The following is a 27,923-nucleotide window of genomic DNA, read 5'->3' as shown; positions in this document are numbered from 1 at the left end:
GCCTCATCAATGCCGAAACTTTCTCCAGCGTCGCACTTGGCAAGGCCTCCCAATCAGCGCCGAACCTTAATGCTGTTTCCTCGGGCACGTCTGTCTATGCTCGACTATTGGCCGAGTTCCCAGGAATAACAACTCCCCACTTTTCACAGTCGCTTCCCAAGCATGGAGTTCAGCATTTCATTCCCACTAACGGCCCACCAGTGCATTCTCGCGCCCGTCGTCTCCCTCCCGAGAAACTCAGCATCGCTAAAAAGGAATTTCACAACATGCTGCAACTGGGCATTATTCGACGCTCTTCCAGTCCATGGGCCTCGCCACTGCACATGGTTCCAAAGTCGTCCGGTGGGTGGCGCCCCTGCGGCGATTACCGCCGTCTTAACGCAGCTACCCAGCCTGATCGTTACGCCATTCCTCACATTCAAGACTTTTCGGCTCGGTTGGCAGGTTCTAGCGTTTTTTCCAAAATTGACCTTGTTCGCGGCTACCACCAGGTTCCTGTGGCACCTGATGACATCGCGAAAACCGCGGTCATTACCCCTTTTAGCCTTTTTGAATTCCTTCGCATGCCCTTCGGCCTTAAAAATGCGGCACAGGCCTTTCAGCGACTGATGGACACGGTCTGTCAATCTTTAGACTTTGTGTTCGTCTATCTTGATGACATCCTCGTCGCAAGCAAGTCTCTTTCCGAGCACTACGACCATTTAAAGCGTCTTTTCAAACACCTTTCCGATCATGGCCTTGTCATCAACCTGGGAAAGTGCAAGTTTGGAGTTTCCCAGATCGATTTTCTGGGGCATCGCGTTGACCGTACCGGCGCCCGGCCCCTTCCCAACAAAGTCGAGGCTATTCAAACTTTTCCGCGCCCCACTACTGTCAAAGGCCTTCAGGAGTTTGCAGGTATGGTAAACTTTTACCACCGTTTTATTCCTGGCGCTGCACGCATTATGACTCCTATTTACGAGGCACTCAAGGGCAATCCTACAACGTTGCTTTGGAGTGACAGCTTAGATTTGGCTTTCTCGGAGGCAAAAACCGCCCTAGCGAACGCCACGCTGTTGCACCATCCCTTGCCTGATGCACCGACTGCTGTGACTAGCGATGCATCACAGCATTCCATCGGGGCTGTTCTCCAGCAATTTATCAATAATGCCTGGCGACCATTGGCATTTTTTAGCAAACGCCTGCGATCACCGGAGCTCAAATACAGCACTTTTGACAGGGAACTGCTCGCCTTGCATCTCGCCATTCGTCATTTTCGCTATTTTTTGGAAGGTCGCGTGTTTACTGCCTATACCGATCACAAGCCTCTGACTGGTTTAAGGTAAAACGCAAACAGCTTGTCTCGATGATCCGGGGCATTTAAACCAAAATCTCGACGTGATTTCGTTGCTACAACTACAAACTTTGTCACAAAAGTTTCTTCCACCTATTATTTCTTAGTTTTTAAAAAAGAAAATTTCCTTAACAAATGTTTCTGTTTGTTGATCTTTAAAATCACATTCTTGCTTTCACAACTCGATATCATTAGTACACGATGATTGGATTACTTTATGTGAGCGATATCACACTGTTACTGAAATAGATGTAGATTTATGTCGTTTGCACGAAGATGAGGTTGGTTTCAATGAATCAAACGACATTGCAATATTATAAAGCGTGAAATTTTGTAGACATTTCAACATGATGTGCATCGGTTGGTAGCCTACTTTACATAACAGTATTGGTAAAAATCATGATTAAATTAGCATTGCTATGTGAGTCGAAGAATCGAACCTTGCATTTACATTAATTAAAAACGTCAACAGAATACAGCGTAAAGTGCAAATTTCAAGTTTCCTTTAACGGGGTCGCCTTTAGGTGTAAGATGTCTATCTTTGGTCGCATCGATGTCGACTGTATTATGATTTCTATGGGCGGCTCCTGCAATAAATTACAAGACGGATGAAATAGTAGGAAAAACGAGAAATCGAATTGACTGCAAAAAAATGTTTTAATGCCACTAGGTTTTGGTTCCAATTTGTTTTCTCTATTAAGCTGTACAGGGCCCAGAAGTAGGCGTTTTCAACCATCTAACATTCTGAATTGACCTGCTTATATACACGACGAAAGTCGATTATATTACCGGTGTGTCAGGGCAAACGCCGATTTCAAAATTTAGTAGCAACTTGCAAATTGCCAGGCGAACTTCCATCAGGGCGAATCTCATTCCCACACAGTTTCTTGGCCCAGCACCGAACGGTTGAAAAATCATTGGGTCGATTTTGCTCATGTCTTCCATTCTGATTTAGCAAATAATACATTACGTAAACATGCAATGCAGAAAACGGTGTTGTTGATTGGTGGTGCATTAGGAAGGCCATGTTAGAATTTGGAAACTAACACTTTATTTGTTCAATAAAATTTTAACAAATTTGAAACCTATGTCATCCCACATAAATCAAAATGGACTGGAAATTATCATGTTTTGAAAGTATCTTTTCGTAAAAATCTTGAATGTTTTTAATAAATATTTGTAGTGGTGATAACAGGTATTGTTTCAATAAAATGTTAGACCTCACGAGTTTTGCTGACCTATAAAAATTCCGATTTTTGGTTTTGCTGAATCAAAGACAAATCAAAACGTTAAGTTATGTGTCGTCGGCAAGAGTTTTTAAGCAACTATTTTAAATTAAAGACGTTGAAATTGTAACTTTATCATCACCAGTTGTTTATTATTTTGAAATTAAGTGTTACCGCTCTGGCAAAAATCGTTCCGGTTCCTCCCAATATTCCGGGTCTCGTGACATTCCGTAAAGCGGAATATCGATGTGGACTCCTTCTGGAATCGTCACTCCATTGATCGTGATTTGCTTTTCACAGAAACGAAAATTTCTAAACGCATGGAAATGGATTAAAACAAATTGCGTTTTCAGTGTCGTGACAAAGTATAAAACGAGAACACAAATACTCGCAAGGTTACGGGTTCTAACCCCACCTCAAGCTCCCAAAGACAAAATTATATCGTTTTTAATCAACACAATCACATAAGCGACATATTTTTATGTAAGACTTTGTTAATACATCACGTTGCATTAAACACGAAACGCGTTTAGATGAATAGTGCAAAGGCATCGCGAAGTTAGTGGTTCAAATCCCACACACGTATGTGTTCTGAAGTCAATTTGTGCGAGACACTTTAATTTTACTGCGCGCTACACTCACTTTCTTGTGAGCTCCCGACACACAAAGCTTTATAACACGATGTAGCAGCAGCGCGTTTAGCCATTATCCACTAATTGTGTCGTCCACTTTTATGCCCTCTTTCACGTTTTAACGTTGCGCAACTGTTTCCGGCTTGGTGCAATTATGTTGCTTTGTTTTCTTTCACCGTACGAAACAAGTTTAAATCAATTAGCATAAAAAACACACTGGAATCGTTTAAATGGATGATTTTGCAACTTTTATGTGATGGATGTGACAACTTACGGAAACAAGTAAATCAAAATGAGGCATTAGCTTCATTCCGCACACCCGCACTTCGTTATCAAGCCGTAAAACCCAAGCTATAAGTCGCACTTCAAGAAAAACTACGCTCAAAAATAAATAGAACTCACTGATTTAAAACTAAACCAAACTAAAAAAAGTACACCATAAATAAACAGGTAAAATTGACATAGGTACTCAATATTCGACGAGAGCTCCCTCATAAGCAAAACAATTTTCGGCTCTAAGCAGTTTAGTAAATATAAAATACAAACACACAACCTGACTGTAGGTGGGTAAAGACGAACAGATTCGTAAATGCATTGGGTCAGAAACTTGAGGTCGCTTATATCTTCATATGTAAGTGATTTCTGCAGAAACAACAACAAAATTAGATATTTTTCATCATGCTCGAAAGCTTTTTGGTTGTAATTCCATCTCGACTAATAATGTTTCCCTAAACAAGAGAGTCAAGCGAGACATTGGTCTAATAATAGCAACAAGTTATGGTGATGGTAACGATGTAAATGCGATAAACTTAAATGAATCAGCGACAAGTAAAAACCTTTTTTTATTTTTTTAAAAAGTTTGTTGGCCACAGATGCAATCACTTAGCTTAAATAATACCTATCCGAAATCCTAAAAACAAAAAGATAAAACAGGATCGAAGTAAAGCAAGGTTCCAACATTAGAAACTCACGTCTTTCCCAGCAATCCCTTGTATTTCTTTCCTCAGTTTTTGTTGAGCTTCTTTGTTCCATGCAAGGTTGTAGGCGAGGAAGTTAATGGCGCTCGATGTAGTTTCGTAACCGGCAAGAATCATTAGAACTCCGTTCCCTATCAACTCCAGACGTGTCATACCTAAAAATGTTTCGCGAAGTTTTCAAACGTCTAGACTAGATTGTTTTGTTTATTGTAGGGGATATATTGCATTCAGAAGTAGAGGGTTATATGTGATTTGTTAGATTACATTACGAAATGTTGTAACTGCGATTGTTAAATATTTTTATTGCGAGTCTCTTGTAATCCTCATCCTCATATTTATTTTCATTTGCGTATACGCTTATTGCATGTAAATAAAACACAGTGAACAAGCAACTGGCGGATGGCGAAGGGACCATGTCGGTCATCAAATCTAATTGTCTATTATCCAATATGGCATAATTGTTAATTGTTTTATTAAAATTATGTCTACCCTGTGCAACCAAACCAAAATAAACACAAAACTTGGTGCTAGGCGACACATATTTATTTCTCGTTAATGTGCATATTTTTAGAGTTTTATTTTCTATTTTTAACATTTTCCTATGTAATTTTGTTCATTGAGATTACAGTCATAACGTGCGCTACCATTAAAGCGCAAGTTTAATTATTTCAAAAATTGCAATTACTATTATTAAGCAGTTGTTAACTATCATGAAATTAGGTTTAACGTATGGCATCAAACAGGTTTGGTAAGGCATGGTCAGCTAGTTATTTCCAACAAACTGTAGTGCCGTGTTCTGGCAAACGCATACATTGTTTAGGAAAGTTACATGTTTTTTTTAGTCTGTTATCAACAAATTGGAGTGCCACCTCAAATTCACCTTTTCAAAAAATACTGATTTTATTGAATTTCTTACTTTAACTTCTTGAAGGTTTGTTACCTTTTGTTTTGTTTCGCGCTTCTTTGTCTGTTATTTCAGATTCTGCCATAATCTGCATGATACTCTGCTCCTAAATAAACCTTCTTCAATTTGAAGGGTGGTTTAGCACATTTTTGCTATTGCACATACACTATGAGTACGACCTGTTCTGAAAGGTTGCTTAATTCCCTGTACTCATGTTGTATACGGCCCCATTCTAGTAACTGCATTTTATAACCTTAGTTTGTTTCTGCAGGCAGAACTTATGGATCCCTACATAAGCAAAGTTGAAAATGAAATGCATTTCAAGAGATCACCATGAGAAAGTTAGGTGTTTCAAGGTCAAACACAGTGATTAGTATTAAAAGTACAAACTAACCAAATCTTATTTAAATATTTGATTGAAGTTGACTTATGTTATGTTCTATTTCGACGGAATGGCCTGGTAAAGAAAAGAATCCTTATTTCAAATTACATCTTTATGTTGGCGTGGTGGTTTATGTGTAATTGTACCCAGGCCCCCCGAGAGCGAAAAAATATGCCGGTAGTCAATTTCTGGGCCCCCTTTCAACACTATAGTCATGTCCAGATTAGTTTATGCGCTGGTGATCAAACATTTAATAGGTTCATTCGTCAATCAGAACAAACAAAAGCAAGTTGGCCAATGGACAATTTCCACCCAATGAACAGCTTGGACAAGGACGCCAAACCTTAAGAGTTTTGACAACCTAAAATTCCTATCCTTTGACTGCCACGCTAGAGCAGGGGTGGGGAACCTGCGGCCTAAAGACCACATGCGGCCCTGTATGTCAAAATACATTTTTGGAATGTTGATATTACAGACTGCACTGAAAATTCTAAGGCATTTCAGTAGGACTGCCAAGAGGAAAGAAACCAAGGTTATTTGAGTTGCAAAAGAACAATTGTTTGAGCATAAACTCGTCTGTAATGTCACAAGCTGGTCTTAGATCAGGGGTGGGCAACCTACGGCGGGCGAGCAACTTTTGAGCGGGCCGCGACTCGTTGTTACGTACAAAGACAAGCGTGTGACTTGCCTAGCACTACCAAGTCATGACCAACATTGCGGTCCGCCTCCACAATATATCACTGCATTTTGGCCCGCGCATGCAAAAATGTTGCCCACCCTTGTTTTGGATCATTGATATTTGTAAACAAGCCAGTTTCTAGGTAAAATAAACCCTGAATGTTGCAGTGAAGGTGGAAATGTAGTAAGGAACTTTATTTAGCTTGGGCCGTAAGTTATACAACTGTACAAGGGAAATATATGAGAACATGGCTCGGAAGATAAGACGAACTTTCAAAATCAACAGTCGCATCACCACACTTCGAATAGTATTGCAGAAAGATCTCTTGGCGGAACGATACAAATCGCCTCGCGGGGTAAGTTTGGAAAGACTACGTTAAGGCTTGTAAACTATGCGGCACAACTGTGGCACAAAAAATAGGAACATCAAAAACAGATCTCGCTACAATTCGCGCATGTACCGACGCAACAATCATAAAACTTGTTGCATAAAGTTGCACTGCAATCAAGTCCATATTCAGAAATCAGCATCAATATTTTTTTCAGTTCTAAAACGATTTTGAAAGAACATACACATTTTACCCTGTAATTTTTAAGCTAAGCATAATTATGGGCCCCGGTGCGGCGCACCGGCTACACCGTGTACCTGCTTGGAGTCAGTAGTCTTTCCCGTTTCAATCAGAGTTTTAGTAAGACTTTTAAAATATTCGATCGAATCTTTTGGAAAAAAGCAGTAGTTCATCTTTTCCGCAATTTTCTCTGTCCACGGAAATATGGCTGCAACGAAATTACTTTTTCAAAATGGTTGCATAATAAAATATTCAACCACAATTGAGTTAAGTGGTTGAGATGGTATAGCAAACGTCTCAGTTCACAAGATAGTCGGTCCTAATCCCGCCTCATCTAACGACAAATAAAGCGACGTTACTTTAACCAATTGCAATAGTTTTCACCAGAGGTCAGCAACCTTACCAAGTTTAATTAGTATAGCGTGCCAAGTTTAATTAGTATGTCTAACAATAATAGCTTTGCGACCAATTGTTGGGTCCCAACCTAGGCGTTTACGAAAAACTACAGCACCGAGTACTTGATACCGAAACCTATATTAAACCCCTTAGTTGTCTTTTGTGCCTGTTTTGCCAACTTACCAAAAACAAATACAAGAGGATTTGTGAGAAAGCTTGCCTGAAATAATTTCTTAGCCATCTTAACGGCTTTTGATTCTTTCCCATCTTTAGCCTACATAGGAGAAAATAACAATTTACAACATTTTAGCTGCACAATTTACACTGAGAAAATTGCTTGTGGCATATTGCACTATTTTTTTTAATACGTGACTCATTTGCAAGTGATAACCGATCAAAATTTAATGTCATTTAATGAGCATTACAAAACATGACCAAAACCCCGAAAAATCCTACTGTAAGCATTTTTTTCTGAAAATTATTTGCGAAAACATGTGTAAGGAAATTAAACATGTTGCGTCTTACTTAATCATATTACAGTACTAAAAAATAAACTTTTCGGTTTTGTGTGGTTTTGGTGGAAGGCATGGGACTGGCTCAAAGAAACCTTTAAAAGTTTCTGGACAAAAACATAAACAAACCTGCGAGTTTACGTTGACTCCAAAAGCCGCTGAACAGATTGCATCCAAAGCAAACTTTCCAAAAACTCTTGGAAAAAATACAGAACACATTTATTTTTCTTCAAACTTTTTGACGGGAATCGAACGTAGACGCAACCGAATAAAATCAAGGCTGGTTTGATTTAATAGGCCTACTGTGCTATGATTTGTATTGCAGATGTTGACATGAGCATGTATTGACAATAAAAACACCTTTTCCCTCTTTTAGGTCATATATTCCTCATTACACTTATACTTTTAGATAAAAAGCCCCTGTGTTTCTTATCTTGCTTTATTCAGGTCGTTGTTAGCGTTTTTGCCCATTTTTCTTTTTGTTCATTTCGGGTTGTTACAGAACGATTATGTTATCTGATCAAAGCGAACTGAATAGGACGTGGAAACGTCGGTTCAAACAACGTATTTGCCAGCAAAACATCATTCAGTTTACAATTTATATAGCCAGTTTGAGCATACAATTATATGAAATATTTCATCAAGCGTTTTACCCCTTGCTGTCGAACACTCCATCGTTTTCCTTGCAAGAAGTCCTGAGGTTATTAACCATGACATCAGCACACTTGTCCAAACCTCTCATCATTGACCGCAACTTTACATTCGAAAACAAAGGAGAAATCGTGTGTCTGAACAAATTAATTTTATTTTTTGTAGAATTGAGGAGATAAAAGGTCATGTATTGTGTCTTTTGTGACTTTGACACTATTCTCATAAAGCTTTTTTTTGGTGGTACGTTAGTTAGTTTGTTTCATTTTTTGTCAGAGAAAAGGCAACGCCTGAACTACCGTCTAGCTGCCCGTTTAATTAAAAGGTCCTTTTTTATTTAATAACTTATTTCCATTAATTGGTTATTTTTTTCATTTAAGTTGACAACTTGAATTTATTTTAACGCATCGGGAACCTCTGGCTAGCACAATGCCACTTAAGTTTCTTGCTCAGGAAACACAAATGGTGGGGATTTGAACCAACAACCAAAAATATGAAGTTGCAATAACCACACAGTTACATTGTGGTTATATATTTCAAAGCATTAATCAAAGCAAACTCATTGAACCTTTCATTGATTGGAAAGTCAGAACACGGGGAAAAAAATAAAGTTAAAACTGTGCCAAAAAATGTAGGGGTGAAAAACAATTTTAAACTTCACCAAAATTTTTAAAATTAATTAAACGCTACAAGGTTAAAGAATTTGAGTAGTTTCCACTGGTTGATATGAACCTGACTAACTTCTTTAATACACCTAACGTTTACTGAGTTTTGACCCAGCGTGTGTTACAACTTTAGCTTTGAATAAATCAAAAAAAGGGTTAAACATATAAATAAAAGATTCAATTTATTCATACGAGAAACAAGTTTTCACGAGCATATGTACCAATAGATGCGCTGAACCAACCATGTCATTGGTGTTAGCTGGTAAAACCCCACCATATTCTACAACTACAGTTAACGTTGCCAAAAACATTGAAATTAGCAAAATGTTTTGCCACCTTACCTAACTCTACTCCACTTATCCCTACTAACATGGGTTAATCCGTTGTTTAACACCTCCCCCATAATTTTCATCAGTCTTTTCTGTTAAAAATTAAAAAATGATTGTTTGATATTTTAAAAATAAATTTGTGCCACTGCAATTTTTTTATCAAGTATCCCTGCCATTTTTATTTTATTACATAGTATACATATTCCACTAGAAATTATTTATTTAAACTGATAAAATGCACAACACGTTGATTCCGGGAGTTTGTACAACTATTTGTCAAGATAAATAATTTGCTATTTTGTTTATTATGCATAGTCTAGAACAGTGGTTCTCAAACTTTTTTGACCACGACCCAAATCTGAGTTTTATGAATATCTCACAACCCAAGCCTCAAACATCAAAAAATTTAAATATTCTTATTAACGAGCCGAACTGCAATTTCGAGGCCACGCCGTCGCCGCATAGGAGTCTGCCCATGTCTAAATGGCTGCAGGCTTAACGAGGTCGATTCGTTTGACAACACTGCATAACAAAACACACACTGTGGCTTTGCAGCACCATGATCATTGATAGAAGTGAATCCCAAATCTAAAAAGTTTCCTTGTATGAATACTTAATAATCCTTAAACGCTAACTGTTACATCTCCACGTCTAGTTTCGCAAGATTACCTTGTCCTTTTTTCCCCCGTGCTATGACGTTACAATCGCTATGTGCGTAACAGTAAAATTGAAAGGCTATTGTCGGTATGTTGTAATGATTGATTCATTTACTGAACAACGTGTCAAATGAGGTGACTTTACTACTACATTAAGAAAATTCGTTTGTGTTTACTTAATACGGTAATAGTTCGTTTGGGCAGAATGGAATCACTGCAGCGCGACCCATTTTTTGACCCTGCGCGACCCATACTTTGAGAACCACTGGTCTAGAATGTTACTTCAATTTTTAGTCGAGTTACGTCACATTTTAAATCAAGTCATTTCACTAAACCAAAGTTAAGAAGGACTAAAAGATACATAAACAAAATAATATATATTTTTACAACAGCTTTTTAATCACAAGCTTATTGCAATAGCAAAAGTTTTTGAAAGTTTATTATAGAAACTTGATAAGCTTATTACCAGTAAAAATAATAATAAGTAAACTGAAAACGCTGCACAGGGTTTTGACCTTTAGTCTCATCAGTGCAGCTTGTGACCAGACATTGGTCAAGTAAAGTGTCACCAGGCCATGGCACTCCAGTTCGTTATGTCTGTAGCTAACTATTGTTGTATTTATTGATTGCTTTACATTGTTTCATTATTTAAGTAATGGCCACAAATAAACTGCTCTAGACCAGGGGTGCACACCCTCAGAGACGATTTTGTGCAGATGTGAACATGTTTATTAAAATATGTGTTTTGGCGGCTGTGTAAAAAATAAAGCTATTTTGCCAAATATTTTAATTTCAAAACTGCTGGAAAAGAGTATTAGAACCTATATGTGTTTTTGTACCCCTATTGTGAGCAAACAATGCAAAAAAAAAACTGATACCACAAGCGCCACAATTTAAATTTTGACGTCAAAAACAGCTAAGACTGATCGTTAGACTGGTGTTCAGCTTGATCTGTACATCAAGTTTGAACGTAATCTGTACATCAATTTTGAAATGGCTTTTTAGGCATCAGATGAGACATGTAAGACAAAACCGGCTTCTTTACATCAGTCATTTAAAACAAGCAGGGTATTAGTGGCCATTGGTAAAATAAGGATCTGCGAAGGTCCCACCGTTGCAAAAGGTTGTGCACTCCTAATCTAGACGAAATACTCCTACATGATTTGATTTAAGTGATCGCAAACAATACTATTTTGAAGAAACCCTCAAATTCATATTTTCATACTATGGTGTGAATGCCAAGAAATTTCCCTACCTGCCTGTCGTAGAAGATATTAAATTCTTTAATCATGATTTGTTTCAAAATGTCAGGATCACTGATAACGATGCGTGGAGACCATCCAGTGTATGTTCTGCAACAAAGATTCTAGTGTTTAGTGAGGTTATGTTAAACACACTTTAATATTTTTATTTTACTTTGGTACTGAAAAATATGGTAGAGACTAACACCATAACGCAAATGACATCCGAAGTCGATAAGGCGGCGTAAACAGCTGAATTTTTTATTTAGCGGCTATATATGGGTTGGGTTGGGAAATAAGTTTTTAAATTTTTGACATTAGTAACTAATTTTTTGGGTTAGTTTTATTGAATTTTAAGTGGTAATACCTTACCCCGACCCTAATAGCTCTAACCGTGAGCATTTTTGGAGATATAACCAAATCGACTTTGGTTGTTAATTTTTTATAGAAAATTAGTATACAATTTTGCGCGTTATACTCGAATAAATACGTTATATCCGCCCAATAAGCCGACCCCAGAAAATTAGGTCCTGAAAATCGGCTTATTAGCCGGAAAATACGATACTTGCAGTAGCCGAAAACTTGTAATTTTGTTCCGACATAGTGGCGATTTGCACTTATGTCGAGCGGATTGGTCGCACCAATATTTTTTTTACAAATTTTAAAAATTTTTCTTATTAAAAAAAAAATATAAGGAAAAAGTTGCGACCTATCTGCGAGTATATACGGTATATGTTAAAGTGTAACCAGTGCTGCCACAAAAACAAAAGAAAATGTCCTGTTCCAGCAATTTCCAGGGCCTGACATAAAATAAGACCGATATATAAGATAGGAGGTCTTTGTTCCTGACAATATTTAGCTTAAATACTGTAACTATACAATGCTTATAATATGGAATAATAAATTCACATACTAAAATGCTATTTGGTCCCCCCCCCCCAATATATATATATATAAACAGAGCTGTAAACGTTAATCAAAGTTTCAAACAATTTTTTTACAATTCAGCGTAAGAACTCATATCCAAATCAACTAATACTTTTGCCTAAAAATATTAAAAACTTCAAGCAACAAGTCATAAATGCTCCTGTACATTGATACTGTATTTGCTTGAGTAGTTTCTCAGGGTAAATGCAAAACTTAAAAAAGTAACTGTTAGTATTCATGTCTGCTACCAACACATAAAACCACAAAACTGTTCTTGGTACAATAAAGCCAATAAAACTGATTCAAATCTAAGTTAATCAAAATGATTTTCGAAAACCTAAAATGACCTTATTGTTTGTAGAATTTGTTTCACACCCAAAAAGGGTAATGTCTAACTCTACATGCTTCTGGCTGGAGATTTTGTAAGTGAAAACAAAGTTTTCTCTTCAATTACAATAAATAGTGCAAAATGTTAACAGCACTAAATTGCTAAAATTATTTGTATAAAACAAGAACTTAACCAGAAAAATCAATTAATCTAAAAATTGTCATCTTACCCATATACTGTGCCAAATTTCCGTTTCAATTCAAGATCTTTTAGAAAGAACTTTAACAAAAATAAATACAAAGTTACAAACACAGTTGTCACAGCAACACTTAATCAGGTAATATTTCATCAAATATTTATAAAAAACAAACAATATTTTGTGCCTGTAGATCGAAGGTAGTTGTTTAATTAGTCAATAACATTGATAAATTGACCAGTCAATACACATATTATTCAAAACAATTTTAGTTAAAGGTTTGAATGTGAACATTGGTATTGTCCATGTACCAAAAAAGCTGATATAAAATGATTTGTGAAAGGAAAATCATTTAGACTTCATTTGCATGAAAAAAAAGAGTTTGAAATGAGAATTTTGTCAATTTATGGGCCACCTGTTTTGGATTGTCAAACATGTTTCCAATTGTTCCCAGTTTCCGAATGCTGGGTGGATGATGGGGAATGTTAAATTTCTTGAGAAACTGCCATTTATGGTGCACGTAGAACCTTGAAATAAACACAGATGGTTATAATAGTTACATGTATTTTAACCCTTGTGCCACTACAGATTTTAAAGTGTAGCATTGAAAGTTTATTGTCAAAGCAAGTCACCCTTATCTTATTTTTTTTGGATTTAAAAACAAAACAAAAGAAGGGAAAAGTAAAAAAAAAACATTTTAAAGATAGGATCAATTTAAAACCAGATGTAAAAGATAAAGATGAATAATTAACAAAGAACAACCGTTTCGCATTTTTTCTGCTTTTCTGTTTTCAAAACAATCGAAAAACATTAAAAATGCCCAAAAACATTGAATGCATGGCATGCAGAGTGCAGACTTTATTAAGAAATATCAAATTACCAAGCAAGAACCAAGAAAGTTGCCAATAAAATCCACGTCTCCAAAGCCATTATATCCAGTGGCGATAGCATTTTGTCAGTTTCCTTGCTAGTTGAAGCAACAAATTTCCCTGCGCTAGCAACACACATGCTGTTGAATAGCAAACAAATTTCACGGTATGGCGAAATGCCGATAAACGCAATCATGCGTAAATACAACTATTTAAATGTTAAATCAAAGAATGGGACATCCGCAAATGGCAATACTTAATGAGAAAACAAACACAAATTTAAATAACACAAACAAAATGAAAATTTCTCCGCTCTGTATTTAGCCACAATACGCTCACGTCACTTCCTAAAAGTCTGCCACAAACGACGGTTTGTACTGAATGCGTAACTGTGAATGGTTAAACTCTTATTCATTCAATGTGCTCTTTATAACATCTTATCATAGCGCAGCTAAGTGTGTGTATAAACCCCAACATTTTGTGCAATCATAATCAAGTCAATATACTAGTATAAATCAAAAAAAATGAATGAAGCTTTTGCAGCAGAACGTTGCCTTGTGTTGACACAACTTTACAGGTGTCAACACTGTGCTGTAAAGATGGCAAGTTACTTGTTGACGTAAAGCAAACATTATGCCTGAACTCTGTAAGGGGTGTACTGACTCTGGTGGGTAGACAATTAAAACACTACGTAAATCTGACTCAAGCTAATCGCTGCTTAACTAAACCTATGTGAGGCCGAAGACTACTTCAGTTAGGTTCCCAAGTTTATATTTCGAGAAAGCATGTCACAAAAGCGCCACTTGCGGCTGAACACGCAACACAAATGTCGCAACGCCAACGCATCAACTGTGAGCTATCAACTCGAAAACTCTAATGCACTCGATACTAGATACTTGTGCTCTGATTTAAGTTAAAAAAAAACGCTGGACTTATATAACATGCACGATATTAATATGAGCGCATAGTTGTGAACACATAACCACGACAAGGTCAATCCGGTTATAAACCGTAATTCTCATTAAATTGTTTAGAAACTTCAAATGTAACATGGCTGGAAGCCGTTGAAGAGGTTGCTTCTCGTTAACTCGTAAGGGAACGATACAAATTAACCCTAAGACAGTTGATGGCCGGTTCAGAAGAGGTTGGTATACTTGTTTTGTTGGATTAGAATACGATCAAGCTTTTGTGTGTAAAAAAGGCAAGGCAAATTGATTATTACATGCGAATAAAATGAGTCCAAAGTCCGTTACAGGAGCAACACCGCGTATTCGAAGGAGAAAAGAAGACGTAAGACTCATTTAGCGTTTGGAAAAAAAAGAGAAATACACAAACGCTGTGGATAATGTGCTCATCCTTTTAAACAAGTGGTTCTAACACTGGCGTCCGCGGTCCCTTGGGGGTCTGCCAAGCCAGTCCAGAGGGACCGCGAGAAGCTTTAGATATTTCTACGATCTTTTGCAATATCATATCTTGATAGATTATTAAAGCGTTTTAGTTGGTTACCTAATCTGTTTGACGCTTACATCTCAGATAACACATGTTGTGAATAGTTTAAATAATCTTTCTTGTATAAGGTTGAGGAGCAATGCTAAAATCTTCTTTCGGATAAATATCTTCCGTACATCCGATGATTCCAGTAAATAGTAAAACCCAAATTTTCCACATGATTAATATTTATATGAAACAATTCAAGCTATGCCTGTATGTACAAACAACGAATTTTGAGCGTTCATTTCTCGTTGTAAAAACCCTTAAACATAACCGTAACCGTCTAAGTATATTATTTCGAAACCTAAATGTTGCTTTCCTGTTAAACTTAATGTTAAACCGTTAGCCAATAAACATTGTTTAAACCCAAAATCCAACGAAAACTATTTATATGGCCCTTGCACTTAAAATGTACACTCACATTATAAGTTCCTTTATTCATTACGGCACAACTTAACCAACGTATAGCTTAGAAATACGTCAATTAAACTGCCTGCATTTACCCTGAATGATATTGCATTAAATGTTCCACTCATAGCAGCTGTTCAACATGTCCTTCCAGCGAATTATTTTTGCACGCGCATTTAACATTCCTACCAGTTTCCTGTTCGTGACGAATTAGGGACCATTGCGTCATAGCGTCTGTCATGGCTTCTCAGAAAAAAGCGCTGACCGAAAAATTCTCTTGCAATTTTATATCATCATCGCTATGATCAGAGTGTAACACGATATCAATGTAAATTGCCCAGACATGACACTGGCTATTTAAGGTAAGACTTCAAGGCAGAATAAGTTTCGCCAGAGGCGGTTGAGCATAAAAATGTGCAGCGACGCATAGGTTGAATGTTGGTGTTGAAACAAACAAAATGCGCCCAGACTGCTACGCACTCTAAAATCGGGTTTTCATGTCATGTTTTGTGCAAATAAACGTGTGCCTTTGAACGCTTAAAGCGGGTTTCCTAAAAAGCTTCGTGCTACCCAAAACAGCAACTTTTAACTTTTAACCCGGGTTTACTAACGAGCTTTGGATAGTTAACTATTGTGCTTGTTATGTACACGACTTGGCGCGCCTGAAGTGTTTTTTGCTGGACTTTGTGTGGTCAAAAACAGAGCTTATTGCATGCACGACAAGCGTAAACGATTTCCTAAAGAGTTCAGTGCAGTGCTGTGCACGTTATACTGATATCTGTCTTTTTTTCCATGAATGTATTTTAAACAACAATATAAGGATCAACGCTAATAGCTCTAAAATCAATTCAAACTAAAACCACATGGCAAACCATTTGTTACTGCAAGGAGAAGCAATCGAGTGACTGTTACGTCACAATTATAGCAAGTGGTTGAAAGTGTGGCAATTTTAATAAGTTTGGCGTCATAATGTGGAATGGGGAGATTACCAATTATTTCGAAGTCATTTCAACGAAATAGTTGTACACATAAGCTATTGCTGCCAGGCATAGTATCAAGTTTCGTGTCCAATCACGCGGTATCACAAGGCCACCGTATTGATTTCAATGCGGCGTCTGTTGTGGCCCGGGAGCCTGACTACAGGAAAAGACTATTTCTTGAGTCATGGAATATTCACCAACGGGGCAACACAATGAACATCAAAACAGACGTGATGCTTCCAGCGTGCTACAGGCAACTGCTTAAAGATTAGAGGGCCATTCATTTGTTATCGCGCGCTGTTTTCGTTGCGTTGTGACGTGCTTGCGTTCCATTCTTTTTTCCTTTGTTTATCGTGCACTGTACTAGTCGCATTCAGTGTTATTTACCCTGATGAAGACGACCTGTATAGGACGTCGAAACGTCGGAATAAAATCACATTTGCCAGAAGAGCTCTTTAAACTTGAAATAGTTGTACATAAACATTTTATTGTTTCTTTTATGCTATGTTGTATACTCTTCTTTAACAAAATTGTGACGGGGCCACATTAAAAAGGCAAGCGGGCCGCAGGTTCCCCACCCCTGGTTTAGATGGTAGTGATGAAGTTAATTGTTCTTGTCCAGATGATAAGTTTGAATGTGATTGTTACAAAACAAGCAACTGCAGTTCCACATTTTTCTTTGCTGGCTGCTTCCCCAAAACCAAGCAATGTAATGGAATAAATGACTGTGGAAATTGGAGTGACGAACTTAATTGTACTTGTCCGATTGATCAGTTTAAATGTAATTGTTACAAAACTAACCACTGTGAATTGGACAAAATTTGCATCAACAAAAATCAGTCATGTGATCGCAGTAACGACTGTGGAAATTGGATTGATGAGGCAAACTGCACATGTCCGGTTGGCATATTTCCAAAATGTTTCCGAATTCGAACCACAGGGCTTTTTAAGCCAATCACAAAGGCGGGTTTTCCCGGGTCATGTGACTTTTTAACCAATCAGCCTAGTCGACTCATTGAACCAATCTCACAACAGCTTGCGTAGTAACCAGTCAATCTGCCTCGAGTTACAATATTTGAAAGTTAAGGTTGTGCTTGGTTTTATAATTGTATTACTAAAATATAAGCATTTTAAAAGGCATTTTTAATAATTAATTATAAGCTTTCTTGTAAATAATCATCTGATATTGTTAAGTGGATTCCCTGCAGCAAATGATGGAACTTGGAGAAAAATTAGTAACAAAAGGAAATGAAGAAATGGTTTTTAGATTGACCTTACAATCAGCAAAATAATGGGACGAGTGGCTTGAGTCTTTTTGTGTAGTTTCTATTACTAGCTGGAATGTATACAAAACATTTCTAAACCCTAAAATATTTTGGGGAAACCTTTGAAGTTTTGCCAACATGAAGCTGGTGTATCAAATTCAACACTTTGTGTCCTGTGTCTATGGATGTTAAGATCAAACTTTACACCAAGTCAACTAAACATCACATAAGTTGGTTTCTACTCATCCATGTATAGTAAGTGTGGCAGTTAACCACAATCACTTGCTTAAAGCTGCCAGAAACCTTGGTTAGCTAAAGATCAGTGAATCTACAAGAAAGATTTTCTTCATGTATTTTTGGCAATGATTGTCAGTGTCTCAAGCATTACAAACCCATGAGACCAAGTTGCTTGTTACAGATGGAATAAGTGCAGTCACTAACAACTAATCCAAAGCCCTGCTCTGTGTACCATCTCTGGGATCAGTGGCGTAAATGTAACTTTGGGGCATAAAGTGGTATAAATTTGTTTTGTGCTATACAGAAGTATGCTGAAGAATCTGAGGCTAAGATCCGCTTTGTTATGTTTGTGCCATTGTAAGGCTGATCATGGAAAGAATCCACAAAATGATGTTACAATCTTCTGAGATAGTGTTTGTGGCTTCTACAACCAATCTGGTTCAGACTAATGCCTCACTTACAGTCCTGTTATGTGGTAGTCCAATTGGGGATGTATCAGGGATCAGCACCTCAGAAGCAAATGTATGCAGGCGTTGCATTGGGTCAGGAGCAGGCACCATCTGTGGAATTCTTTAGTGATTTGGCCACTACACATCAACATAAGATCATGGTGGCTGTTCAAATGCCATGGAAATCAATCCAACCACTTCATTGTCTGATAGCATTGCTGGACCATCACATAAACCAGACTACACTGCAGAGAACTTTTCTTAAATTTAATAGTGTTCTGAGTTTATAAAGACCAAGCACTCTAGTGACTTTAATTAAAAGGAAACTAAAAAAGCATTAGAAAGGTTTAAGAACTCTATCTCTTCTGCTCATTTCGTTGCACAAATAAGATCAGCACTTCATTCATTTGGAAGAAACTCAATTGGCAGCCGCAATGCTGGGAGCAAAATACATTGGGTTTTTTTGGTACTGACATTAAAATTATATATTTTGTTGGTATGGGAGGTACAAAAATTCATTTCCTTTTGTGTTTTACTTTTTTTCCTGCTGCTTTTCCATGTATTTTTGTATAAATTGTTAAAGGGTCTTAGATAAAATTGTTACTGCTGGTAGATATCATATTGCTTACTATTATTACCTAATTGGTTTGTAGATTGGGGCAATTGGCTTTTGATTAATTTATTGGATTGTAGGTTGGGCTATTTGCTATTCCAGAACCTGCATGGATGCATAATCAGATTTGCTGTTTAACAATTAGAATTTACTTTTCCATGCTCCAAAGTGATTATACCTATAGCTTAGTGTGCCTTTAGCCACCAGAGCTTAGGCCTGTATGACTGGAACCAAGGAAGAGCAGTTGCGCTGCCAAAACAAATAAAACCTTGAGAAGGGATGGACTAAAGGAAAGGGCAGGGCAGATCGGAGACATCAAGCACTCCAAGTTAAAAGGCATTTGCTTGACATTTAGCTATAACTAAAGTTATTGTAATAGTAAACATATTGACTATCATGGAGAATGTGATACCAATAGATTATCATTGGATCTACTTTATAGAACAGTGTTGACTGATTATTTTTAACTGTGGTTACTGCATGTATAATAAACAAACTTTTGGAGGACTGTTGGAATGAGTGATATAATGTTTTAATTTAGGTGCAACTGTTTGTTCCATATAAAGAGTTGCAAATAAATAAACTGATGTAAACCATGAAGAAAAATAATTAGCCTGTGTAGCAAGGTCAAGACAAACTAATTTAACTTGCTGACAAATAAGACTGGTCATATAGAGTGCTGTCAATAGCCAAGCTTGCCCTAATTTAGAGCATTGTAAGTAAAAAGGTGTTTTGTTTCATACATGAGATTGCAAATAAAAAAAAAAAAAACTGGTGTAAACAAGAAAAGATAAAATAACTGAGAAAAAGCTGCTCACATGAGGTGAGATAAGAAAATAAATTTCTGACACTGCTGCATAGCTGTTTTTAGGTGGTAGCTATTCTGCACAACCTTTTTTGGCACTATTATCATTTCAATGTCACAAGAAAAACAATAAATATGCTAGCACAAGTAAATCTTCTCATAATTTACTTTATACTGTAGTAGTTTTTTTTAAATCCAGCATTTGCTCTCAAGCACACTACTTCAATTTGCTATTCAAGATCACTTCTGTTTTATTGTAAACTTACGACAAAATTCCAGCATGCACAATAAAAATAACATATACATTGATGGCACAGAACAACATTCATAACTGAAAATACTGGGAGTTGTTTGGAACAACTATGCAAATGGTGTGCATAGTGTACACTTATGTCAGAACTGCACTGTGTACAATTATAAACCATTCATCTCTGTAGGTTAGGAACAGTTTGTTGATCCCAAGGTTTGACATGCATAATGTGTTTAATTGCGTTGATCATAGGTGCTTGCACTAGAGACAATGGGGCATAATACACTGTTTTTATGCCATGCAAACTTGACTGCATGCCATGCTCATCATATACAAAGAAAAATTTTGACATTGATTGATTGAAGGGGTTGCGTTGCTATCCTAAACAAACACATATTAACAATAGAAAAAAAAAGCTATTTCAGACTTAATAAAAAGTATGAGTGTATAATCTAACATTAATGAAGCATGTATTGCACAAAAGTGATTTTACACTCAATAAAAATTATGTGTGTATAATTTACTGCTATACATAACCTAATAAACATTACCTTCAGTTCAAACATCCAAAATGCATCCGTCTTCACTATGTTCTGACTTGTAAAAACGTTTTTTTTAATCAAAACTGACATAAAACTTGCAACGTCGACAATACTGAAGTCAAAGTAACCGCTTAGCAACCTAGACGTGACGTAACGGCAACCCGCAGATTTCCGCTGCTGTGATTGGCTTAAAAAGCCCTGTGGTTCGAATTCGGAAACATTTTGGAAATATGCGTCCGGTTGATCAATTTAAACGCGATTGTTACAAAACAAATAATTGCACAAACCGTCATTATTGTATACGCAAAGACTTACAATGTGACGGAAATGATGACTGTGGAGATTGGAGTGATGAAGTTAATTGTACTTGTCCGGATCACAAGTTTGAATGCGAATGTTATAAAACAAACAGTTGTAAAATTGGCAACGGTTGCATTGAGAATAGCTGGCAATGTAATGGAAAAGATGACTGTGGTGATTGGAGTGATGAGGCTAATTGCACTTGTCCAGCTCATAAATTTGAATGCGATTGTTACAAAACAAAGAACTGCAAAAATGGATTGGGCTGTTTTACAAAAGACTGGCAGTGTAACGATATTCATGAATGTGGAGATGGCAGTGATGAAAAGAATTGCACTTGTCCTGCTCATCAGTTTAAATGTACATGTGTTGGTACAAAATGCTACAGTGGTATGGAGGGAAGTTGTATTGATCGATCGTTGTTGTGTGATGGAAATCGTGATTGTTTTGATGGCAGTGACGAGACACATTACACATGTAACTGCTCTGGAGTTTACGCAAGATGTCCGTGTGATCTAGGTAACAAACATTGTCCATCTACTGGCTGATGCATACCTTTTGACTGGTTAGGTGACGGAATAGAAGATTGTTTTGATGGGAGTGACGAAATATGCTCAGTATCAAGCTTTACATGTCAGTCTTGCACAATGTTTGCCACAACTTGTAAAGGTGTAAAACATATTAACTACCTTGTCCATTTCCCAATTCCGCCAGTGTGCAATACAGTAAAAACAACCATCCTGTGCTAATGACATTACTAATTGCACAGCCACAACGTTATTGTGTATCTACGGAATGCGAAACTGCACAAGCATTTTGCTGGGATATATTTGTTTGTGAAAATGAAGAGGTTACTAATGTGAATGACTTTCGTAATTTGGTTAATAGTTGCAGTGATAATATGGGCGTGTTGTCACCATCGGATTCCGAACTTTCCAAAATTGTAACATTTCGACATTTCCTGGCTCTATCTTTTTTCATCCACAGCCTTTTGTACTCTTTGCGTTCCTCGTTCATTTTTACACTCAAATTTCTGATGCAATTGTGCAAAGCAAAACTAGGCACAAAAAGGTAAATTCTATCTGCATCCGTCCAGACATTCGACACACATGCGCACTCGCGCCTCTGATTTAAGCTTGGTGTTCACGAACCCAAATCCATCATTCAGGTTGCATCAACGTTTAGTTACCGTTGTTGTCGACGTTTGTACTTACGTTTACTAAACGTTGTAGCGTTAAGTTTGGGGCGTAACTTTGTAGGCGCAACTAAAATAAAAATAAAAAAACGATAATTTTGAATTTGTAAAGTAACAAAAACGTTCGTATTCTTCGATATAACAACATAAAAACGTTTGAATTAAACGTTTTACTTCCTTCCCTGGTAAGATTGAAACAACGTTAAATTTGAAAACGTATTTTTGTTTTTTGTAACCACAAAAAAGCGTTTATTCTAAACGTGTTTATTGCGGTAATCAATAAGGTTGTGAAACTTTCTATTTCATACGTTTTTTTATTAACGTTTTATAAACATTGAAAATAATGCCAAAAAACGTTTCGTTAAATTTAAATTGTGTTAATTAGTAAGGTTGCAAAAATATTCTTATTCAAACGTTACTTTAATAACGTTTTAAATACGTTTAATACAACCCAAAAAAAAAACGTATATCCATTTATGTCGTAAATTGACATTGCATAAATGTTTATGTTGTAACGTTAGTCTGGTGACGTCATAAACACGTTGCATTATCACCATGCAAAAACGTTTTTCAATGACGTTTTTATTAAACCATTTTTGAAACGTTTTTAAAAACGTCCAGAGATAACGTCCAATCGTGCAACTCTATAATGTAACATTTACTTTGAAAATAAAAAGACCTCAAACCATGTTAGCTGGGACTGCTATAAAAGTTAAAAAACGAGAACGATTGAAAACTGTTGAGGAAAAGCTTCGCGTTTGTATTTCTGCAATTCCCACCCGAACACCAACTTTGTGCTTTGCCAAACAGGCCCAGATATGTCATTGAGAAAAAACAGAAGTGAAAAATTGTTGTGTTTTTACTTTGTTTCACCATTTTTAAATTTCGTTTGGTGTTCCGCGAGATTATTTTAATGCATAAAGTGTTCCGTGGCTCAAAAAAGGTTGAAAAACACTGTCTAGCGTACTTTGGACTCAGCTGCAAAGCGCGAGGTTTCGCCCGCGAGGTGACGCGTAGCTTCAAATCACATCTAAAACAGTGCTCCGCAACCTTTTCTCACGCACGTCGCACCATACAAGCTTTAAATGTTCGGAGGCACATCCGAACCAAAAATGCGATTGGAGATGTACGAAACAGCACAAACACATGATGATTGATTTAGTGAGATATCCGGCATTGTTTACGGGAGCACAATCGCGGTATGTTAGGCTCAATATTTGACAGTGAAACCTGAAGTTCCTTATCAAAGTTTTTTAAGCAAGATCGTGTGTCATTTTTATCAACAACGAATAAGCTTTGTTAGCACAAGTAAGTTGTGCAGAATGGAGCAAAATATTTCTAGCCATTACTAATAAAGAATGATTGTTTTTTGGTAATCGGTGGTCTGACAGGGTACTCCTGAGGTAAACACCTAAAATTTAAAAGTTAGTTCCCGACCGCACAAAAACCCTTGGAGGGCCACCTGTGTCCCGCGGGCCGCGTGTTTGAGACCCCTGTATTAAGCCAACATAAAGTATATTATGGCATAATAAAACATTAATGTATAGTAAGTAGTGTGGCTTTAGTTTGCCAATCTTTAAATATACACAGAAGAATAAAAAAGAAAAGTTACGGTTTCGGCACCTCGGTTGCGGAGCACTGATCAGAAACACTAAAATATCTAAAAGACCTGGTTAGTGGTATGCCACATGCGTTTAAATTTAGAAGCAGGACAATAAAATTTTCTGTAAAAAAAAAATTGACTTTAGTACAGCTAGTTTGTGTGACAGCAAAGTGCATGCTTATTTTTGAATATTCCAGACTATTTTTTTCCTTTTTTCATTTATTGTTTCAAGAACCTTCACTGTTGTACCAGGTTGGTTCTAAAAAGACAATGTTTTAGACTAGTTTGTTGGTAAAAAATAAATTAGATTATATAAACAAGTGACCACCAAAAACCATATCACCATGTAAAATATATCTGGTAAGCTTTGTCATAGTTACCACTCCAACTAAGGCCATGTACTGGTGTTGTTTTTGTTGTATTCATAAGGCCTTTACCATATAGTTTAACTTAACAGAAAAACATGAAACACCAGTAAGAAAGAGGTTCAGGTCATCACCCCAAAGGAGCAGTGAACTTGATGATGATACAATAAAAAATGGTGGTCTTTCGAATACAATTTGTAGAAATATAACTTAGCCTAAAATTCATCAACAAATGTTTTTTAAGCCATTTCATTTAATAGATGAAACTGGTTACTGTTGTGCCACACTGACTTTGTTCCTAGAAGGATTTAAAAGAACTAAACTTACCAATGGTTTTGCAGAAGAGGATTAAATGCAATTGTGTGTAGGTAATCATTGCTTGTATGGTTCATGCCAAGTTATTTCTGCCAAAAATGCAATTCACCTTTTTGCAACACATTCCACTGACCATACCAAGTCTGCTTATTTCAGAATGTGATGGTTCATAACTCTTGCGAATAAAAGAAATCGGAGCATTTTTTCTAAAGTATGTTTATTCCTTGTTGATTTGCCAATGTAAACGTTACTGATTCTATTTTACTCTACAAGCGAACAACAACAAAAAACTAAACAATTACAAACCTTAAACTAAAGCAACGGCTTTTTCGGCCGGTGAGTCAACATGTGTCGATTTAAAACTCCAGTTCGGCGAAACTTTTGTTTGCACACATTACATTGATGTGGTCTATCTTCGGTATGCGTCAATATGTGTGCCTTTAAAGTTCCAACTTAGCTAAACACTTTCTCACAAATATCACATGGATGTGGTTTCTCTCCAGTGTACGTCAACATGTGTGTTTTTAAATTTACAACTTGACTAAACCCTTTTTGACATACATCACATCGATGTGGTTTCTCTCGAGTGTGAGTCAACATGTGTGTTTTTAAATTTCCAGCTTGACTAAATCCTTTTTGACAAACTTCACATCGATGTGGTTTCTCTCCAATGTGATTCAACATGTGTCTTTTTAAATGTCCAACTCGACCAAACCCTTTTTGACAAACCACATCGATGTAGTTTCTCAGTGGTGTGATCCTTCACATGACATTCCATGGTAAATTTACGTCTGCAGTGTTTTGTTTTTACTTAAAGCTCACTTGTAAAGCCGTTTCTTCGAGTCAAAAGGCTGATGTTGTACCTCGGCAGACAAACAATTTTTCCTTGCATTTGGTTGATTTGAGTGTGAAACGTCTTTGTAATGCCTCACTAATCAATTAATACAAAATATATCTGCCTGCTGAATCAAATAACTGATTCCTAAACAAAAATAAACTGTAGGCATGTGTGTAATGCATTCACATCCACCATATGCATTATTGAAAACATAACCATGCGTAAATCAACCTGCTGCTTATGCATAACGTGTTGGATATGCTTGCTTTGTAAATTGGTTTGGCATCCGACCAACTTCCCAGCCGTCTTATATTAGGCCAAATCAAACTTAACTATTATAATAACTTGAATAAGAAAGATCAGCATGAGATCCAGATAAAAAACTTTATCACGCCTTTATCGTTCAAAGGGTTGTTATCTTAACAACTTGGATGCAAAAAAGACAAGGTGCTAAGCTTTGTCGCGATTAAACAATCATGACTGATATCGAAAATCGACCCCAACATATTCGACGTGTGCTATAGCTTCGATATTCGCTGAAAAACTGGTTTGATAGTGAGAATATAACTGTTTTTGTTTTAGATATGACGGAACAATTTTTTTTCACAAAAAGTTAATAAACATCCTAGTTTTGCACCAGCACAACAAGTGATACGCAACCTGGTGTTTTTAGTAACAATCGTTTTATGTAAATAAAATACCGAATGGTGCGCACCACATAATTGAAGTCGTGATTAGGAACCACTGATCACTTGCTCAAATTTCTGTTGTACATCAGCCTATTTCCATTTTTCTGCAGCCAACTGTTGCGTTTTTTTTGCATGTAGTTCTATGCTAAAATGGCATGCTGTTGCTGTAAAAAATGTTGCTAATACCTAGACCGCATCTGTCACATTATTAATTCAATTGAGCATTTATTTCTCACTAGTTGTTTCTCCTTTCCCAATAGAAAATTGAGCATTTTAACTTATAATAATAGTCCACAAGTGTGGTGCTGAAACAATAAACGCCCTTTAAGTTTAGTTATCTTTTTTTCAACAAACGTCCTTTTGAGTTTGAGTTCTTTTCTCTTCTTGACAGGGGAACAAGGCAACTGATAAGGTGTTAAAAAAGGTTACGTTATCTGTTTATACACTGATTAGTAAAAAGGTAGATCAGACACTATACTATGCAGGCCAATATCCTTTCTACGTTCTAACTCTCCACATGCCTGACGTATCTTTGATTCTCGCTTGTTTTATGCTTTGTTAACTCGTATAGTGGAGATGACAGTTTAGCACAATCCTACACAAAGATGCTAGGCCTAAGAATTGCCGAACTTCTTTAACTGAAAATCAAGTTGCAAATTTTTTCAATCCAGTTACAACTAAAATTTCATACATTGGTGGTATAACAGATAACGACCCTTGCAAATGCAATTATCTCACTATCTTTATCGTTTTACTGGCTGTGAAAACCGTTACCATACCAAGTGGCGTAAAGGTATACCGTAAGCTGTGAGTAAAATTCAACTAATAAATAATACTTTATGTGTGTAGATAATGTTCTCCTATACCACAGATCCAACATCAATAGTAGCGTTAATAGCCACAATAACTTTTCTTCGACAAATGTGGATCAATCAACTTGCCAATTGTACTTCTGTCTCTTCATGCTGTAAACACACTACATGTCATTGTAGTTATTCATTATTATGCATGATGCTTGCAGTGACCAACCAAATTGCCTTTTCTCTGCAGGTATGTTAGGACAAACGTTAGCTACTCTGTGCTATGCTAAAACATCTTGTGTGTAAGAATGTGGTTTCTTGTGGAAGGGATCCGTCTCTTGTTGGCCACCTCATCTCCTTTAAGATTTCAAACCTAAAAACCAAGTAAGCGGCATAAAATCTTCGTAGTTATGGATTGGATCCAGTTTTTAACGTCAGTGAAGCTGCGGGGGTTTTCACTCGATATCTACGAAGTCCCACCCATCAGGGTTGCCAATTTGGCGGTTTTGCCGCCAAATACCTCAAAATTGGCGTTTTTTGAAAGTAGTTGGCACCAAAAATAGCAACTGGCGGTTTGGCGGATATTTTTTGTAAAATTTGGCGGTTTATGGAAATGGTTGGCACCTAATTGTTTTATTTGGCGTTTTTGCTTTTTTGGAAAGGTTTGCGCTTCTGATACAACAAATTATGGCTTAAATCCTCTAGCTGCGCCATTACAATGGGTAGGTTCTGTTTCAATGAATTCCCGTATACGTCACACAAGCCCTTTTTGACAAATCAATGCAACAATTAAGAACAAAATATTAATTGTGGGCTAAAGGCAGAGCTTGTTTGACATCATAAAGTTTGTGTTCCAGAAAACGTGTCAGCGCCGGCAAGTAGCATCGAGTTTATTTAGTTTAAAAAGTTCAACAATGTCATGCAAAAAGTGGAAACCATCGTACGACAGCAAGCGAAAGTATAACAGAAAGTGGGAGGACAGTTTTAAATGGTTGAAGAAGGCTGTTGACGGTTCGGAAAACGGATATTGCAAGGTGGCACCACGGTTAAGTAATTTCAAAAAGCACGAGGAGACAGAAAACCACAGGAAAAAAAACCCATTTAAAGGACAGGCTACACTTAACCTGACAAAGAATCCTAATTCAAATATTAACGACAAGGTTAAAGGAGCCGAATTGCAACTTGCCGTAAGCATGACTTGTCATTGTGCCATGCGATCAGTCGATCACCTAGGGGAAATATTGGTAGCTCACCGTCAGGGCAGCACTCTTGGAAAAATAAAGCTTCATAGAAGTAAATGCACATGTTTA

The 27,923-nt window shown here is 36.9% G+C and overlaps 1 protein-coding gene and 1 long non-coding RNA gene across 2 annotated transcripts; both read right to left on the bottom strand.

Annotated features, from left to right (window-relative positions):
* Nucleotides 1–1,551: 1,551 nt before the first annotated feature.
* LOC145219577 (cytochrome P450 3A4-like) lies at nucleotides 1,552–19,793 on the bottom strand. Its single transcript, XM_080086926.1, has 15 exons — nucleotides 13,480–19,793; nucleotides 13,015–13,126; nucleotides 12,633–12,682; nucleotides 11,163–11,259; nucleotides 9,264–9,343; nucleotides 8,263–8,397; nucleotides 7,739–7,805; nucleotides 7,281–7,371; nucleotides 6,779–6,909; nucleotides 5,109–5,178; nucleotides 4,163–4,323; nucleotides 3,745–3,833; nucleotides 2,734–2,871; nucleotides 2,123–2,279; nucleotides 1,552–1,920 (listed from the first exon to the last, which is right to left on the bottom strand). The coding sequence occupies exons 1-15, from the start codon at nucleotides 13,662–13,664 to the stop codon at nucleotides 1,828–1,830; spliced, it is 1,656 nt and encodes a 551-aa protein (XP_079943052.1). The 5' UTR covers nucleotides 13,665–19,793; the 3' UTR covers nucleotides 1,552–1,827.
* Nucleotides 19,794–19,949: 156 nt separating this feature from the next.
* Nucleotides 19,950–22,457, bottom strand: LOC145219035 (uncharacterized). The gene is made up of 2 exons (XR_013857813.1): nucleotides 20,518–22,457; nucleotides 19,950–20,347 (listed from the first exon to the last, which is right to left on the bottom strand). It is a non-coding gene; the product is annotated as an uncharacterized LOC145219035 (long non-coding RNA).
* Between the last annotated feature and the right edge of the window lie 5,466 nt (nucleotides 22,458–27,923).

Source organism: Phallusia mammillata, chromosome 3 (genome assembly GCF_965637545.1).
Source record: "Phallusia mammillata chromosome 3, kaPhaMamm4.hap1.1, whole genome shotgun sequence".
Taxonomy (NCBI): Eukaryota; Metazoa; Chordata; class Ascidiacea; order Phlebobranchia; family Ascidiidae; genus Phallusia; species Phallusia mammillata.
The sequence above is the reverse complement of the archived record's forward strand: the minus strand, read 5'-3'. Positions and strand labels throughout refer to the sequence as shown.

What these genes read in the sequence shown, in the direction of transcription:
- LOC145219577 (XM_080086926.1), bottom strand. Translation starts at nt 13,664, where the DNA reads ATGATTGCGTTTATCGGCATTTCGCCATACCGTGAAATTTGTTTGCTA. An exon ending in AAATTTGGCACAGTATATGG is followed by an intron (nt 11,260 to 12,632) that starts GTAAGATGACAA and finishes TCTTTGTTGCAG; the next exon opens with AACATACACTGGATGGTCTC. An exon ending in AGACTACTGACTCCAAGCAG is followed by an intron (nt 5,179 to 6,778) that starts GTACACGGTGTA and finishes AGGTTTATTTAG; the next exon opens with GAGCAGAGTATCATGCAGAT.